The following is a 17,638-nucleotide window of genomic DNA, read 5'->3' on the forward strand; positions in this document are numbered from 1 at the left end:
TTGTGTCAAGTTGCAAATAACGTTTTTGTCCTCCTCATATTTCAGAATACAAAGAAGATTTCAAAACTTTATACTAGAAAATATTAACTTTTATTTTGAGCTTCTTAATATGCCCTGTTTGTTCTCTTACGAATTGCTCTGAAAACTTTTAACATTGCACATTTTGATTTTGGCATATTTTTCAGTCTTCTCTTGTCCTCTCATTAAAAGTTTTCCAAATCATTCAAAATGGCATTGAAGAAAAGCTAAAGTATGTTTTGCAAATATTCACTTTTTACAATGATCATTCTGATAGTGCAAGCAGTAGGGACAAATATTAAATTTGATGAGGTTGCAATATTTGACCATGACACTTTCCATTATTTGCATATCAGTCATTCCATCAACTTTGTTGAAATAATTTGTTCATTCGCAACATCTTCAGCAAAGACTGAGGTAACGGAGTGAATATTGCCTGAATTAAGAGAACGTTGACCGTTTTCAAGTTTTTAGATTTGCTCATTTGCATATTACTTATTTAATCAATGTGATTTGAACAAGCTTAAATTTGCATCAATGCAGGAATATTTCTGAATATGTTCAATTCCCAGATCTAGTACTTTATTAGTCACTGAGAAACTCAATTTATTATTTTTTACCACTTTTAAGGATAATTTTTTCACATTTGCATATTAGTAGCGTCATCGATTAAGTTTGGACAAACCTAAATTTTTATCAATTTAAGAAAGTTAACAACATACATAGAGACGTATAGTACATACCGTATATACATACAGACAGACAGACAGACAGACAGACAGACAGACAGACAGAAGATGGATGCCAGATTGCTATAGCTTCTCTTCTGAATATTTATGTACTGAGCGACTAGAAGCTAAAAAAGTTAAATTGTCACAATCTCTAGGTCAGATTTTATTTAAATTCAGTTTATGTGCGAGGATTGACACACAGAGAGGTGTACATACCTGAGGAAAAGTTAAGAGAGGTGTACATACCTGAGGAAAAGTTAGAAACAACAAACACAAAGACATATATGCACAGTATCTAAGCAGACGAAAACAATCATGAAAAGTCATTCCCAATGACGATAACAATGTTTGCTTTTGCAAACAACAAACTACCGATGCAGTTTTACTGTAATATTTATATAGAAGAAATATACTGAAGGCTCAAAGTTGCATTTTTTGTTTCACAGGTGACCCAATTTTACATGTTTGGCAGGTTGCACTTGACTTATTTTGGTTACTTGCATTTTGGGACTAGAGTTGTTTTGATAATCATACGGTAGAAGATTCTTGAATTTCACAATAGTCCTTCCATTTTACGACTGTTAAATTAAATGAAAATGGATTCCAATTTTTAACATGTGACATCACCAAGCCACTCAGAGGTTATGCATGTTGAAATCATAAATTTTTCTCATGAGGAGAAACAATGTGACCACTTTGCTGTTAGTTTTTCATTTTGGGTTGTCAAAACATATGATAAATTTAAATCAACGTTGATTTAGTTTTATGTAAAATGCATTCATATCAATGTAATTTAACCAATCTATGCCCAATGAACAGTGAGTTATGGGACGTTGGTCAACTAACAGTGACAGTATAAGAATGAGTCTTAGGCACAGCCAGTTATGTTTGCAATACTTTCCTGGTCTACTGTATCTGGAGACTCATTTTAGAGTCACTCAAGTAACATTTTCACCATCTTAGTTTTTCGAAAATCAAAAATTTCTTTTTTCCAATAGAGTAAATACAGGGATGGCAGCCATTTAGAATTTGATATATTAATAAATGTCAGGTTATTTGTTACTCTGGTACCAAACTTTACATGGTTAAAGTTTCAGAAAAGAAAATTTGAGCAAAAGTGTACATCTTTTACTTTAAAGGTGCATACTGCCTTAAAAAATAGCCCCTGTTTTTTTGGTGATGACCCAGAAAATAGCCTTGTTCACGGTTACAGGTTTGTTACTAAATATAGCTGTACGCGCGCGACATCGGACACGCAGCTTGAAATGCGGACAAATTTTATCAATGTTGCATGCGTGGCTGTTTTTGCAGCTTGTACTCTGAGTCGTGAATATGTTTTTTAGTATTCACTGTTACACTAGCAGTCGCCCACTGAGATGTATTTTCGTCGTTCTTGCATGCGTAATTTTCAAAAGCGTAATCTAAAAATGCGGACAAATATTTATTTTTGCATATTAATGAGAGAACAGTGACGTAAACTGTGAACGGCCCTATTAAGACTTTGGAGCAAATGCAACCAGCCAAAAATGTTGCTTTTGAGCCGTGTAATCTATTTTGATTTTGAATAAGAGAAAATGTGCAAACATGTCAAGATCAATTTTGCTGAATTTACAAACTTACAATGGCTCAACAGAGTAACTTATATCTCTTCATCTTACAATCTACTATCGGATGTGATGGAGAGACAAATATGGAGAATTCCCTATAATCAATATAAGGAAGTCATTATTTTTGTCACAGACTCTACAACTATGAGCGCTGTCATGCATAGAGAAGGAACAAGATTAAGACAATATTTACACTAATCCTGCAAATACCCTGTGATAAGGATTATGACTTCATTATCGCCTTGAAAAAGCTACCACTGCACAGAGATTATTCCTACTCATCCTCAAACAAATATCAAAACTATCTGACCAACAATTTTTGGGAATTCTACATATTAAATACATGATTTTTAATACAAATATGCCAAAACAGATAATTACTGATTTCTAAAAGACACTTGAATCAGTAATTTTTTGTCTCATTTCACTCAATTATTGTGTGTATCATGTCTTTGTCTCTGTTTTGTTCAACACTTTGTATAATTTCTTCAGAAACTTTGTTGTTTTCCACTTCAAAAATGCATACATAGCAAAACACGTATTGAAGGTGAGGCTACATACAAAAGTGAGAAAGCATCTAATGTAAACAATATAATGAATAATAAACAAGGGAAATAAAATAATCAAAGTCCTTTGATAAACTGAAAAAGAAAGACAACACTGCAATGAGTGACAGTAAATCTTGGTATCAATTTCTCACAAGTGACTAGAATCTATATCATGGACTGTGATAAATGTGACTGTTCTGTTCCACACCACAGATTGCAGGTTTTAGTCCTATAAATATATATTCTGTTTCAACTAGAAAAACTTAAATATCTTATTACATCAGCTACTGCAACGTGTACAGCAGTGTATCTTACATTATTCTTCTGGGTGTAAAACGGTGACAACATGAATTTTTATGGAAGATCCTATATGCCATCTAAAAGTTGGACATACAACAAATTTTAGCATGATTGACAGATGACACTTGATAAAATTGATACAGATTATCATCATTAAATGATTAAAAATTTCAGTCTTGTATCAAGTCAAAAAACATTGTGGCTAATGGTTGTACCATTTAATACATGTATTTGGTCATGAATTACAAGCAATTTGGTCAAAATAATGCAATGTTATCTACATTTTGGTTAAAAGTGACATCATTGTCTTCATTATGTTACAGATCTTAGTCATAGTTCCCTCGTTCACAAAGGAAAATTTGGCCAGGGCCAAATTGGTCCAACGTAGCATCGACTCAAGGCTTGAATTTAGTTTCTCTTCAGACATGATCCAAACAAAAACATTTTGGCATAACTATAGCTGACCTTTCAATGTTCAAAATGGCTGGCTTGGATAACATACCGATGTTTGTACTGTACATGCTCATTGTATGCGTTTTATGCACAAGAAGGATTTATGTGACTGCCACTGATTATTTTAACTTTGTAGAGCATACAAGCTGGAATCAGATTGATTGGCAGTGGAGAAATAATCAGTACATGGCGGTTTTAATGATGTTAACATGTGCATCTATCAATTGTACATGAACTAGGAATCAGGCTACATGGTCTCCTTTGTGGAGCCAAACTTGGTTGGAAAATGTTGTTTTGACTGTTATATAGGATGACAAGGATTGGATTGAAAACTTCTGGTAAATGTAAACATAAGCTTAGACCTTTAAAAAGGTCTCAGGTCGAACTAGGGGATCATCTGGGACCAGGGCTGGCATAAAACGTACGGAAATCTGGGCAGACTCAGATCAAAAGTTGATCTTGACCCTCTCCTGAATGAGACAAATTTGGTCTGATGCTGGGCCAACACTGGGCATTCAGACTGCTTTTTATAACTCTGAAGTAAAAGTTATGTTGGTGTAGCAGAGGTGTAACATTGTCTGTATGAACGGGGTAAGTATCAGATCAGAATATTTTGAAAATTCACTTCTGTTACTTCTCCTTCTGCTTTTTTTGTCCAAAACCATTAAATTTTATGTTTGTTCTGACACTTTTTTGAACCAGTAAAAACCAATTATTGTCCACAAAGAATCTTCCGTTTTTAAGAGAGTTTTTCAATGAGATAACTGTGTGGCAAGGATACTATAGAAAACATAAATGTTAAAGAAAGTACAAATTTTATCAACATGCTACTAAAACATTAATCTTTTCTCTGCATACTGACTCACCATTTCAGCAAACTATGAATTCATTTGCTTTAAATACCATAACCATATACTAATGACCTAGCACCTCAGTAACATAGTGCTGCTGACTCAAAACAACAGGCCTAATTTCTAATTGGCCCTAACATCTTTACATCTGCCAAAAATACCATCATTTTCAGAAATATGAATGATGTCTAAGCTAAAATTTAGTACAAGCAACATTTCATAGCCATCATACCAAGTTTCAGATTGAGGATATTTTTGCAGAAATGTGGAAAAAGAAGTCTCAAAAGTGTGCAAATTTTATTTTAACAGTATAATTAAGAATGCGAAAAATCCCAAGGAATCATCATATCAAATTTGAAAGCTATTAGACCAGTGGAGTCAGAGGAAAACAAACATATTTTATACAACTGAGAAAACAATTTACATATGCAAACTTCACCATCATTTCAATAAACCTGAATGAGGAAATGTCAAGCAAACTAAATATCAAATGTGGTAGCTATAGGACCAGCAGCCTAAGAGCAGAAGTTCCTCAAGAAAGAAGGTGCAAAAACTTTTACAATTAAAAATCTATGCTTGTTTTTACAAATCGTAAGAAGAAAAGCCACATATCAATTTGTAAACTGTCAGACCAATATTTATAAACACGATTAAATTTGCGCATGCACATTTTATCATCATTTGAACAGAACTGAATCAGGTCGGCCCTGGGAAATTACCTACTGGATTTGGTAGCTTTTGAACTAGTAAATTTGAAAGAAGAAGATTAATGAAGAAAAACAGATCAAACAAATAACAAAAAATATCTGAATTCTTTGCACATGCGAGTTATCTACTAATTTTCCCAAAATCCAATAAGGACATTCCTTGAAAGATATATATCACATTGTAGCCCGAGGTATGAGAGAAAATGTTTTCATCAACAGTGAGAAAAATAGCCCATAATATTTGCATATGCAAATTTCATCAGCATGTGATTAAATCTGCGTCTGGTCATCCCAGGATTTTTGTCCAAAGTGAACTTTCTTCACCAGGAGTTTTGGAGAGGAAGTTTACAGTTGATAAGCAGCAACAGATGACAATCGACCCATTTCATAAGCTAAGTGTCACTGACAGCAGAGCTAAAAACAACTGCAAAATATCAGTCCCAATCTATTTGATGTTTTTCCCTTAAGATGCCCAACATGAATGAGTCATGTAGGGTGCTGATAAAAAAGACCTCATAATTCACCAACACCTACTGGAACCAATCTTCAAACTTAATTTCATCAAGTGTCACCTTTCAATCTTGTTAAAATTTGCAATTTGTTTGAGGAAATTACTGTCCTACTTGATATATCAGGTCAGTAGCTAATAAAATTTCACGATGTCATTGCCAGATCCTCAGAATATATTTTCTTGATGACAAACAGGTACAGATTGTTAGAATATCTATGTCACTCTTACCATAGTAATCACAGACCTAGACATACCGTACAATTTTTCATGATGTAGAGAATTTGATAGATGAAAGTCTCAAACTCTTCATAAGAGAAAGTGTTCAAGTCAGTGGTTGTCTTCAATACGAGTAAGCATTTTTTTCAAAGTAACACCGAACAATACCATAGGCATGAGGTTGCTCCAGTGTTGTCAAACTTTCTAAATGATCTGTTTCATATAAAAATTTTAAGTCTCATACATTTAAAAGTGCAATGTTGATAATCCTTAGTTTGACAAATGTTCATATGTTGAACAAATGTTTCACAGACTTTAAGACAAAATCATGAATAATATGTTGGGTGTTGAAAATTGTTGAGTTTGTTTGTAAGATAAATCATCAAAATAAATGTCAATTATTGTATCAAATTATATAAACTATTTATCCTCTCAGGGCTAAAGAAAAACATACACATCAATTGCCCAGTATTAAGAATTTATCAAGAAACTCAGAAGGGAATCTTACCATAAGTTAAATATGCTCATCTTTCACACGTTAAATAAATGGTAACTATCAGCTAAAAGTTTTTTTGAGTTTGGTTTCAAACTCAAATAAATTTCAAATCACATTTTAACTCATATTATCAGTGATAATGTAACTCACCATTACCTACTGACCCCCAAGCAGTGTCATCTTTTCAATCTCCTTTTATATAGATCTGTCAACCCAGTTGAATACAATAGAGGTATAACAAAAGTTTTACAGTGAAAGGGTTTAATTATTAGGTACCACTCTAAACAATTCAAACTTCATTGTTTTCTCATTACTTTATAAATATTTCTTTGGTTCCCTTGTTTGTGTATTTTCATGTCTTTCTTTAAAAATGAAAATATTGACCACAATTTGTATGAGCGCTCTTTACAAGATCTTCTTACAACATCATGACAGAGATATGTAAAGTCTTATACACTTTTCAGCCACACTCATTGTTCACTTTTACTGGTCTATTTTCAATGAACAAAAAAACTATAAAAAAAATATTTCTTAGGTTTTGTTTGTTAATTTCTTTTTTGTTTTAGGTTTTTCTTTGTTTTCAGAGTCATTTACACTAGCAAACTCATATAGTCTTTGATGACAATATGGTGGAAATTACATTTACTGTCACAACATTTCAAAACCAAAATCTGTGGCACCATACTATGTACAATATATATGGCCACTATTGAGAAGTATTTCTCATGATAGAATTATTCACTCTTTTCTTGGTGATAATCTCATTGGTTTATTTATGCTAACAAAATTGTAAGGTTATAATATAAAAGTGAGAGCAATTTGTTCAATGAATGGAAGACATCACTGTATACCACATGACTTGAACACTCCATAAGATTTACAGAGCAATAAAATGATTCTTTGGAAATAGATACCAAGATTTACATGTCATACAACAAATAAATGTGATGGATGATAAGTTAGGACTGGCCTGTACCGTGAGTTGGCATAGCTGAAGAAAAGCAAAAATATCAGTGAGACAATGATTCATTAACACAACACTTACAGAAAAGCATGCACACATATGTTCAGCATAAACGTGCAACACAGGTATGAATCATTTATACTATTGCTAATGTAGAAAACAACAATATCTTTTGCCTCTTGTAAATGTATCGAGAAAGCAGTAATTGACAAAGATGGTGTTTATTCCCTGATATGTATATTAATACACAGCGTGTCTCTCTCACTCTCAATGCGGAATGCTGCGTCAATAACTTGGCAGAGTCAAAATCAAACAAAATCCAGAAGTGACTTAAATGGTATTCAGAGCTGCTCTGTGGTATGGCATTGGTTGATTTTATTTGAAAAATACATTCATATCATGGATGTTAGACCAAAATCAAGAATGTATAGCATTCAAAAATGTCTGAAATATTGCTACTTTTGGTGATTTGAAATCCAAACCTTATTACACAAACCATTTGTCTACACCATACACATGTATCAACAGGGATGTGAAACTTACTTTTCTCTGGAAATCGCAAGGTTTACAGGTTTAAAAGTGAGCAAACATGAACAGTACTGTTAGGTTTAATATAACAAGCAAAACTAGTGGCATGTCAGAGATTAACTCACATAGTAAATGCCACTGAGTATCTGTATATCAAAAATCTCTGAATTGCAACATGTAAAATGGAGCAAGCTGATGTCTCATTCCTCCCTGCCTTTTATTTCTATAGAACCAATCATTGATCAATTGGTGAAAAGCTAGCAAGGTGAAATAGCCATGCAAGGTAAGAGATTAGATGCCATATTGCTACTTGTGATGAGAACACAGCCATATTGGTGTAATGTTGAGATATAGATTAAATTGAAATTACTGGAAATTATTAGTCGGTGAAGATTCGCAAGAGTGGCAAAAAACTTCTTAATTTGTGTAAATTACCTAAAAAGCTACAAAGGGATGTTACACATACAGAATAACTTGTTAGTGAAAAAGATGTTGATTGGATGTCCAGTGATTGGTGGATGGGATGCAGTGATTGGTTGGTCGAAGGATGATTTAGTGGCAATGGGTGACCAATAATTGGTGGGATGTAGAGACTTAAAATTATTATCGAAAATGGCTGGCACAATCAAGATACACATGTCATTAGGATGGCTATGATGAGAGTGAAGTGGTGCGGCTGTTGTTAGAGGTATATTTGAATAGTCTAGCTAGGAATGGTAGTAGACTGAAAGATTCCGTCGCGTGCAGAGTGCCTGCACGCGACGGCATCTTTCAGTCTAGGAATAGTAGATGAGTTGGGAATGACATGCCAGGAGACCAATGATCGGTTGATGAAGACATTGTTCAAACACAATAGGAGATGTTTAGTTTTACAAAATGAATGCCGAATGACTGGTGAATTTTGGAAATAAATTGTCCTTTTCAATGATCACCAACTTGTCAGATAGGATCCAACATGTTCCTACATGCTCAATATTTGTCAGATAAATTCTGAAATTGCTTATGACAGACATACAGAGATAAAAGTGGCTACCTGCTATGATCCCCTCATCAATGTCATAGCTCAATTTTGATGATATACGTAAATGTTTACTCTTAGTACAGTACTGTTATCGGTCAAAATTCAAACAAAGTTAATTTTGTAATGTTAAAGGGATATTGTAAGCAAATAATGGTTATAGGCTTGGTGCTGAAATTATCACAGCTATCCCCTACGATACATCAGTACATGGTTTAGAAATTACAGAGTACTCTTCTTGAATGAACATAATATCAAGTGTACAAAAGTTGTAGGAATATGAAAATACCAGACATGATTTACAGCTACAGCAGTATTTTTACACTGTTTTGCGACATCACTTTGGTTCAGTCTATTATTTCAGTGGGTCAGGGTAGAGCTGTACATAGGGATAAGGGCGGCGGGATGATTTGGTCAGCTGGAAATGATATTATTCCTAGCAGTTTGTAGAGATTTTCATCAGAAAATTTCAATTGCAATGCAAGTCATCTGCATTTTTACAGTAAAAGTCTTCTACATTATGAGGGACTGTGGCATGACCACAGACCTGTTCATATGCTAATTAATGGTACACAAAAGCTAGATTAATTACTATTATCATCATGCCTATTATGATATCTCAATTAACAGATTAAATGGCAAGTCTATGGCCCATTGTATTCAAATTGGGTGCAAGTTGCCAGCATTTATATATGAGATGTGCAGGCAGTGAAAACGTGTTTGGCTCAACACCACTTTTTTACTGACTTGGTAGAAATGCAGGAGACAGGCCTGCAGGAAATGGGTGAAATTGAAATTGTAGAATATGTTTTGGTTTGTTTAGTTAGGATTTTTTCTGAGAGAGATCCCCCAGTTGGGAAAATTACAAAAACATTCTACATTGTAGATCAACTGCCAAAGGTCTTATGAGTTCCACTTTCTCTTTAACAAGTAAACAATACAATTTATAACTTTCAGCATGGTTTTCTTACAAAGTACTGCTCTAATACTGATATTCGCTTCATTATTTTTAGAAATAAAATTGACTGAGCAAATCAAGAAAGTAGTTTTCACCTATACTGAGTATTGGAATAACACAAGCACACATGTCTGTATGAGAAAGTATACTTTTGAGTAACCAACATGCAGATTAACATTATTAAATATTTCAGATGGTCAAAAACAGTCACTACTAAATGTATACTGACAAATATCACCAGTTGTTAGTACTTGGAATGTCTAATGACTAGTTGCAGATGTTCTGGGCAGACCAGCAGAGAGTTTAACTTAAATAAAACTAAAGATGTTTTAATTGAAGTTTTTGGAATGGAGTTGTACAAAATTAGACTTGAAAATATAATTTGTTCTTGCATTGCATATTGGTCTTTCACCATCAATTGTACATTTTATATTACAAAAGATAAATGTAATGTTTTGTTGTAATTACAGCTAAATAAGGTTAAACTTCATGGGTATTTATGCATTATGAAATACAGATTACATGTATTGAATTTGAAATGATGATATTCAGTTGGTCTTATTGTGAATTTCAACAATTTTTCTCCAAAGATATTCTGTTCAGGTTGTCTGTTATAGAATTGGCGAATAAGTTTAAATTTATCATTGTCCATAGAATTGTAGTGAAATGGAGCAATAGTGACTTAATGTATGGATTCTAGAAATCAAATCACAATACATTGTCAGAGTAATTCATGTCTGGTATATCATGCTCTTTGCATTCAACAAACTCTTTGTTTTTATGGTTCTTTTCTTGTTTTCTAATAGTTAAGATATGCATTTATGATTATCCATCGTTTACTTGTGGTTTTGATTTCTCCCATTCTTTACTAATCATGCAACTTCCAATAGTACCAGCATGGTCCAGCCATCTCAACAAAGATTGCTCTAATACTGGTACTGTCAATCATACCGGTACTTGAACGATGATAACTGTAAATAGCTAAGACTGGAACACCTACTAAACCAAGATGTCGGTTCAATTTGAAGCATGAGGTGATAGCTGATACTCTACAGTCATCATTTTATATGACAGCTGTCAGTTACACCTAGAATAGACAATGTTGTAGCTGTAACTGACAAGTTGTCATTTGCCGTACTCTAAATGTCAGCTAAACTAGACTAAACTTTGTACCTGTATTGAGTCATTGGTTGACGAAGACTTGGTAGTTAAGTGGTTAAGTATGTCAGATACATTTTAACCACTTGGTAATATGACATATGAGGTCACCTTGAGTGTTGTCAGTTACACTTGAACCACGACATGGTAGTTCTGACTGTAGGGGCATTTGTCACTCTGAGTGATGTCAGGCTCATCTGAACTATGACATTGCCACTGTGACTATAAAGGCAGTGGTCACTCTGTCTGGGTGATATGTCTATCACACTTGAAGCATGGTAGCTGTGACTGACCCTGTGGTCGATCATCTTTGACAGTGTCAGCTGCACTTGAACCAAATTGGTACCTGTGACATTGGTCAGCAGTTTCCTTTGGTGTTGTAAATTGCACTAAGTCATTAGTTAACCATGACTCAAGTTGTTGCTACTGTAAAGGCATTGGTTACTCTTAGTGATATGTCAGTCACAAGTGAACCAATAATTGGCAGTTTTGACTAATTCACTGGCTACTTTGAGTTTGTCAGATACACTTGCACCAATTAGTACACATGACATGATCAGAAGTTGCCCTTACTGTTGCAAGTTACACCTCAACCATTACTATGTAGCTGTGACCGTATTGGTTGCTTTAAGTGACATCATTGTACACCGTGTCCAGCCATGATGTAGTTACACCTGAATCTGGACTTGGTAGCTGTAACTGTCAGTCCATAGGTTACCTTCAAGTGATATTAGTTATACTTGAACCGAATGACAGCTGTGACAGAGCCTAGAGTGGCACTTTCAAGGAATGTCAGTTACATTTGCACCATGACTTGGTAGCTGTGACTGTATTGGTTGCTCACTGCAACCAATATCCAGCTATGATCGAGTCAATGGTCACTTTGACCGATGTAGTTACAAATGAATCAGACCAGCGCTGTGACAGTGAAGCTGATGGCTCAAAGTGATGTTAGTTACACTTGAACCCAGTGGCAGCTGTGATGGAACCACTGATACATTTGAACAATGACAGTGTACACTGAAAGTGTGACTTGGTTACTTGGATTGTAAAATGCCTGGTAACTCAGAGTAATATCAGTGATACTCTGGAACCATGATTGTGTTAGATATGACTACACACACACATCAGTTACTCTGGCAATCATGTTAGATGTGACTAAGAAGTCCTTGGTCATTCTTTTTCAGAATAATGTCAGCTATCGTACACCTGAGACATGACTCTGCAGATGTGACTTTAATATTTGTTGCTCTGCCGGTGATGTCGAGTACGTGTAAAGCTGTGACTGATATCAGTGTCATTGGGACCATAAATATGCAGATGAAGCTGTAAGTCACTATAATTGCTCAAAATTCTATCATGTACTCAAGACCAAGTCACATCGCTATCAGTGATGTCAGTGACACGAATCATGATGCATGTAGAATACACAGGGTACAACCTTTGGAATGATGATGTAGTCATCATGGAACCCATGTGATAATCATCCTGCCCACAGCAAGATAAGCCAATCACAGTTCAAAGTTCTTTTGACAGAATTCAATCTCAAAGAGCAGTCACCAAAACTTTGCATCAAACATTTATTTGAAAGCCGGACTTTAAAGTTAAAGCCACTGCAAATTTGCATATTTCCATACATGGTATACGGAATATTTCACATGTTTACACATGGAATGTCAGTAACACCGGACAGTTTTGCTGTTGCATATGTTCAGTGTAATCTCCTTGTGAAAATTAATGATTGGCTACCATAAATACATGTGAATTCCATTAAAAGCATCTTGAGTAAAAGGTAAGTAACACTAACTTTTGATGCTTTTTTCATGATTTTTGTTTTAATGTCAACCATAATTTCTCATTCTACTCCCCAAAGCAAGTTGATATATAGAGTATTCAGAATTGTCAACTCAGCCTGTACATGTGTAAACTGCGTTTTTCACAAATGAAATCTGGTCTGGACTAGAATTCAAATGTAAACAATAACATGCATTGTACACATGTTGACATGCTAAATAGTGGGTGTTTCAACGTTCTTTTGGGAAGTAGAATAAGAACTTGCAGTGGACATACAAAATGAAAATAATGAAAAAAATCATCAAAAGTTAGCATTACTGCCCTGTAATAGTAGCAATTTAGGTCCAGTACTGAATGTGACTGGTGTCAGTTATGGTAGCACTTGCCTCAGTCTTGTAAAATTCTTCATTAAATGTATCTTTCAGATGAAAGTGATACACCTGTTACATTTTTTCGGTACTTAATGAAACATCAACATAAAAGGTTTTTCCTACTGTTTCATCTACTTATGCACTTCAAGCTGCCACCTATGACTATACCAGTATGCTAAACTACTCTAGAAATGCGTTGTAACCTTGATATCATGTGTAGAAGAAGAGTTCTCTAAAATGTCATCTCTTTGCGTACATTTTGAAAATGTGATCTACATCCATGAAAAGTTGAAAGTTTTTGAAAAATGAATGTTATTTTCAGTGGCGATATTGTAAGGAATGGTTTAATTCCTTTCTTGAAAAGTTTATGAACTTCTTATTTATAAATTTTTATCAAAGTACAACAATCACCACAAATGAAACGTAACTCTGGGAGTAGTGCAATTTAGAATTCTTACATATAATGTGTTTATTTAGTGTCTCTGTGTCAAACGAGGAATTAGTTTGGAAACTGGGACAATACCATTGAAGCTTCTCATTATTTTGTTATTTTGACTCTACCAAGATAAGCCTAGTAAAAATGCTTTTTCCCAGCAGTTGAACTGTGTGTGTTGCTTGATTTAAAAAAAAAATCAGTGAAATCTGTATGAAGGGCGGTGATTACCAATAATACCAGTGTTACACAGTGTCTGTCGGTGGGGTTTGTTGTAGTGTGTGTTTTTTGATGGGTGCTAGTATTTACCTCTCCGGACACTGCTCTCTCTGATGCAGGTCTAAGGTATTTCTTGGAAGGTAGTGGTTACAGAACTGACACGCTGCTGGGAGCTCACACACGGCCTTTTCAACTGCCAGGTTTCTTGAACACTGACTTCGACTGATTTCACAGCGACAATTGGGACAGGTGGCTTGTTCATTCTTCAGACGGGCATCAGCAAGTAAATGCGTGAAGCACACTGCACACATCAAATGTCCATTCAGACACTAATAGTAAAAAAAAATAATTCAGGAATAATCAGAAAATAAATGCACTGATTACATGGAAATATTTTACATTTGACATGGCTGCTTACCAATTCCAATTACAGAAAATTTAATGTAAATTATATTTATAATTTAAAATTCCTGAACTAAATAACTTCAGATGAGAACTTTCCAATCACAACCATAGCAGTGCTTCAAAACTAAAATGATACCCTGAGTATATTGGAACGCAACAATATTCATTACACAAGTGTTGAATGAACATCATACACATTTGAAATACTAAAACAATGGATATGCTGATAATTGAATTAAATTGCTGTCCCTGCCATTAAGGAGTTCTTGAACATTACTAAAGACAAAAAAGAAAAGGTGTTGTTTCTAATATTAATGCACTTTGATTGTCAATTCTGACGTTCATTTGAAAAAAAAAAGATGTATAAAAAAGAATGACAATCCATGACAGCAAATGTACAATTATCATCTGTAGGATCACTTGTTCACACTATTGAGTATATGTAGCTCAAATAACAAAGAAAACCCCATCACAAAATTTTTTGTAAGAGACCTGGGATGAGAAAAAAAAACCCAACATTTTTTTTGGCTGAGTTAAATGCTCAGGATAGTGTAAGACTTCAACAATGAACAGGGCCTCAATCATGTGTTTTGACTGCTTGAAATTCAGTTCCTAATAACCATTGTTTGCAGTAAACCACGGTTACTCTACCCCCACACTGGGATAGAGTAACCATGAGTAAATATTACACCATTGGCATATTGACCTGCTAATGCCAAAGGGGTAAACAGCTTTATCAGCAAATCCGAAAACAATCAAATTGGTGGAGTTGGATGGAATGCACCTTTCAGAATATATACTACTGTGGTAGTATGTTGCCTAAGACAACTGTAAATAATTCACATTCAATTTTAACTCTCTAAAATGTAATAGGCAGGTAGGGGCTACGGAGTCTTCTTTATGTCAATCAGTGTAAACAATTTGGGAGGAACTAGTACAAAAGAAGAATGGCTGAGCACTTTATCCTGACACCTATAGAATACATTGAACTATCCAGATCGGATTGTACAGTTAATGCCGCACAGTACAATGTACCGTATACAGTGCCTCTGACCTTGACTCTTTTACCTCAGTTTCTTCCTAACAGAGTCCACCTTTGCTATAGAAACAAAACACTTGTAACTTACATTAGTGATTATGGAGTCAGCATCACAATCTTGCTTCAACAATCAGAAATTTACTACAATTTTCACCTAGACACAAAAATTGACCAGCCAAACTTTTGAAACCCTATGCACTCTGTCTCAAAGTATTATATTCCCTGACAAAATTATATATTTCAAGTCAATATAGAAAATAAAATTAAAAGTAGTCACTTGCTTGTGTTAAAATTTCATGCGAGATATTATGGTGACTTCAAGGATGATTGTATCAATTTCATGTTTATTTTTTATTATTTTATTTATTTTGTACAAGTCTGGACGTTTCATAGAAAAACAGAAAAAAGATGGTGAAAGGTATGTCAATGTACATACTTAACGTCAAAAAAATTACATTCATCAGCCCAGTCACAGTCAGTGGCTTGTGAATTGCTACTCGGGATTAGATCGAAATTGACAATTTGGCCATTACCGGCTAAGCCTTGAACAGCTTGCCAACAGCTGTCGACCTTTTCATAATGTCAATGGGAAATGCAGGTATAACCAATCGAAACCTGACTACGTGGGCGAACGGTCATTTTTTCAGATTTAATGAAGAGAAACTATACATCTTTCGTTGCATAATCACCCATTAAAATCAGCTGTGTGCACCATCATTTTAAGAAACAGAAATATGTTTGCTCCTAAAATGGTAAAATTTTGTATGTGGGTGTGGCTTTGACCGCTGTCGCCAGGGGCCCGAATACCTCTGCTGGCGGTTGGAATTTAACTGCAACGTCACCTGATGTCAACCTCACTTTCATGTAGTCATTCCTCCATTTTCAAGAATGCCATACATAATAGTAAGCTTTACACTGTGATCTGATTGACCATTATCAGTAGCCGAGAAGTTTTGTGTTGTGGGCAGTCTGCTCTTCGGTTGTATGACCTGCCATGTCGACACTGGGGCGTATTGCGTCACCAATTGTAAATAAAAATACATCGCTCCGACAGACTAGGGAAAAAACACACCTTTTCCGTGATGGCCCCACAATAAATTCTGAAATCTATTAGGTAACATCAAGGTTAATAAGATGAAGGCTTCGCTGATGTTATAATCCGTACAGAACATCTTGCAATTCACTGCAATTTGAACAATTTTTTTAGCCAAAATGCAAAATGGTGAAACAAAATCCAACCTGGTAGATCGCCGCCGGGGGCAAGTCTAAACAAACCGCACAGCAGAGAATTCCGTTTAATCTCTGCTCCAATTTTTCTTCCATTAGCACTTTCTCGTCATCAATCTTCGCCTTTTTTTTAACAGGCTCTTCAGTTTCTATTTTCAAATCCTTCGTTTCTAGACTTTCGTCGATGCTCTCGGTGGAGGCCATTGCTACAACGTCCGCCATATTTGTTGATGTTTCTCTAGCTTGGAACACAAGCGATGACGTCACTAACGACCAATGGCATTGCGTTTCTTATCCCAGGACGAGATTTGACCAATGGCACTGTTTATTAGATTTGTCATATTCAATCGTAATTATTACAAACAATTCACTTTATTTACAATGCAAATATACAAATTTAGAGAGCCCTGTCTTGCGATGGGCCTGGAATGCCCTCATCGGTGACCTTTGTGCACAGTGCCTGATTACCGTGATGTGACCTGCATATAAGCATATACTATAGGCTTCTGCAACAGAGGCTAAAACTTAACATGCTCGTACTTATAAATGTAAATCCTGCCAAAATGTAAGCATGTACTAGCTTGATCAGAATGTGGGCGGAACTCCGTATCTGTTAGGCAACGCAGGTGGGGTATTGCATTGGTGGGCCTGTTGACTGATTCCTATCTGATCGCTTCCGTGATGTGAATATTTTGTAATTTCTGAGAGATGCAGATCCTGACACTGTGACAGAACATATACATACACAGGTACATTCTACCAAGCCAAGGCATGCAGAAACACTGAATAAGGCTTGCCAGGGATAACTATGATACTTTCTTGTCGTTATAGAAATACTCCCATCAAGAGATCATGCAGAAATTTAAAGCACTATTTATTATACAAACCATAGACTGTAGAGAAAAATGGTCTCTTCTTCTTACATTTTGAAATACAGGAAAGGTATTGGTCAAATTTGTGAATTAAAACATTTAGCTGGTATTTGTGAACTGAAATGCTTTGAAGGACTCTAGCGCTTTTATTGACAGCCAGCCTCTATTTCTACACATCAACTACATAGCATCTTCAATAAATTTAATTTTCTGA

General features: G+C 35.1%; 1 protein-coding gene across 1 annotated transcript in view; it reads right to left on the reverse strand.

Moving 5' to 3' along the window:
• Window positions 1–16,816, reverse strand: part of LOC139148369 (zinc finger TRAF-type-containing protein 1-B-like) — a 38,295-nt gene extending 21,479 nt beyond the window's left edge. The window contains exons 1-2 of the mRNA XM_070719793.1: window positions 16,565–16,816; window positions 13,972–14,210 (exon numbers count right to left, since the gene is read on the reverse strand). Coding sequence (XP_070575894.1) covers window positions 13,972–14,210; window positions 16,565–16,774 — 449 coding nt within the window. The 5' untranslated portion in view covers window positions 16,775–16,816. The remainder of the gene's footprint in view (window positions 1–13,971; window positions 14,211–16,564) is intronic.
• Between the last annotated feature and the right edge of the window lie 822 nt (window positions 16,817–17,638).

Source organism: Ptychodera flava, chromosome 13 (genome assembly GCF_041260155.1).
Source record: "Ptychodera flava strain L36383 chromosome 13, AS_Pfla_20210202, whole genome shotgun sequence".
Classification (NCBI taxonomy): domain Eukaryota; kingdom Metazoa; phylum Hemichordata; class Enteropneusta; family Ptychoderidae; genus Ptychodera; species Ptychodera flava.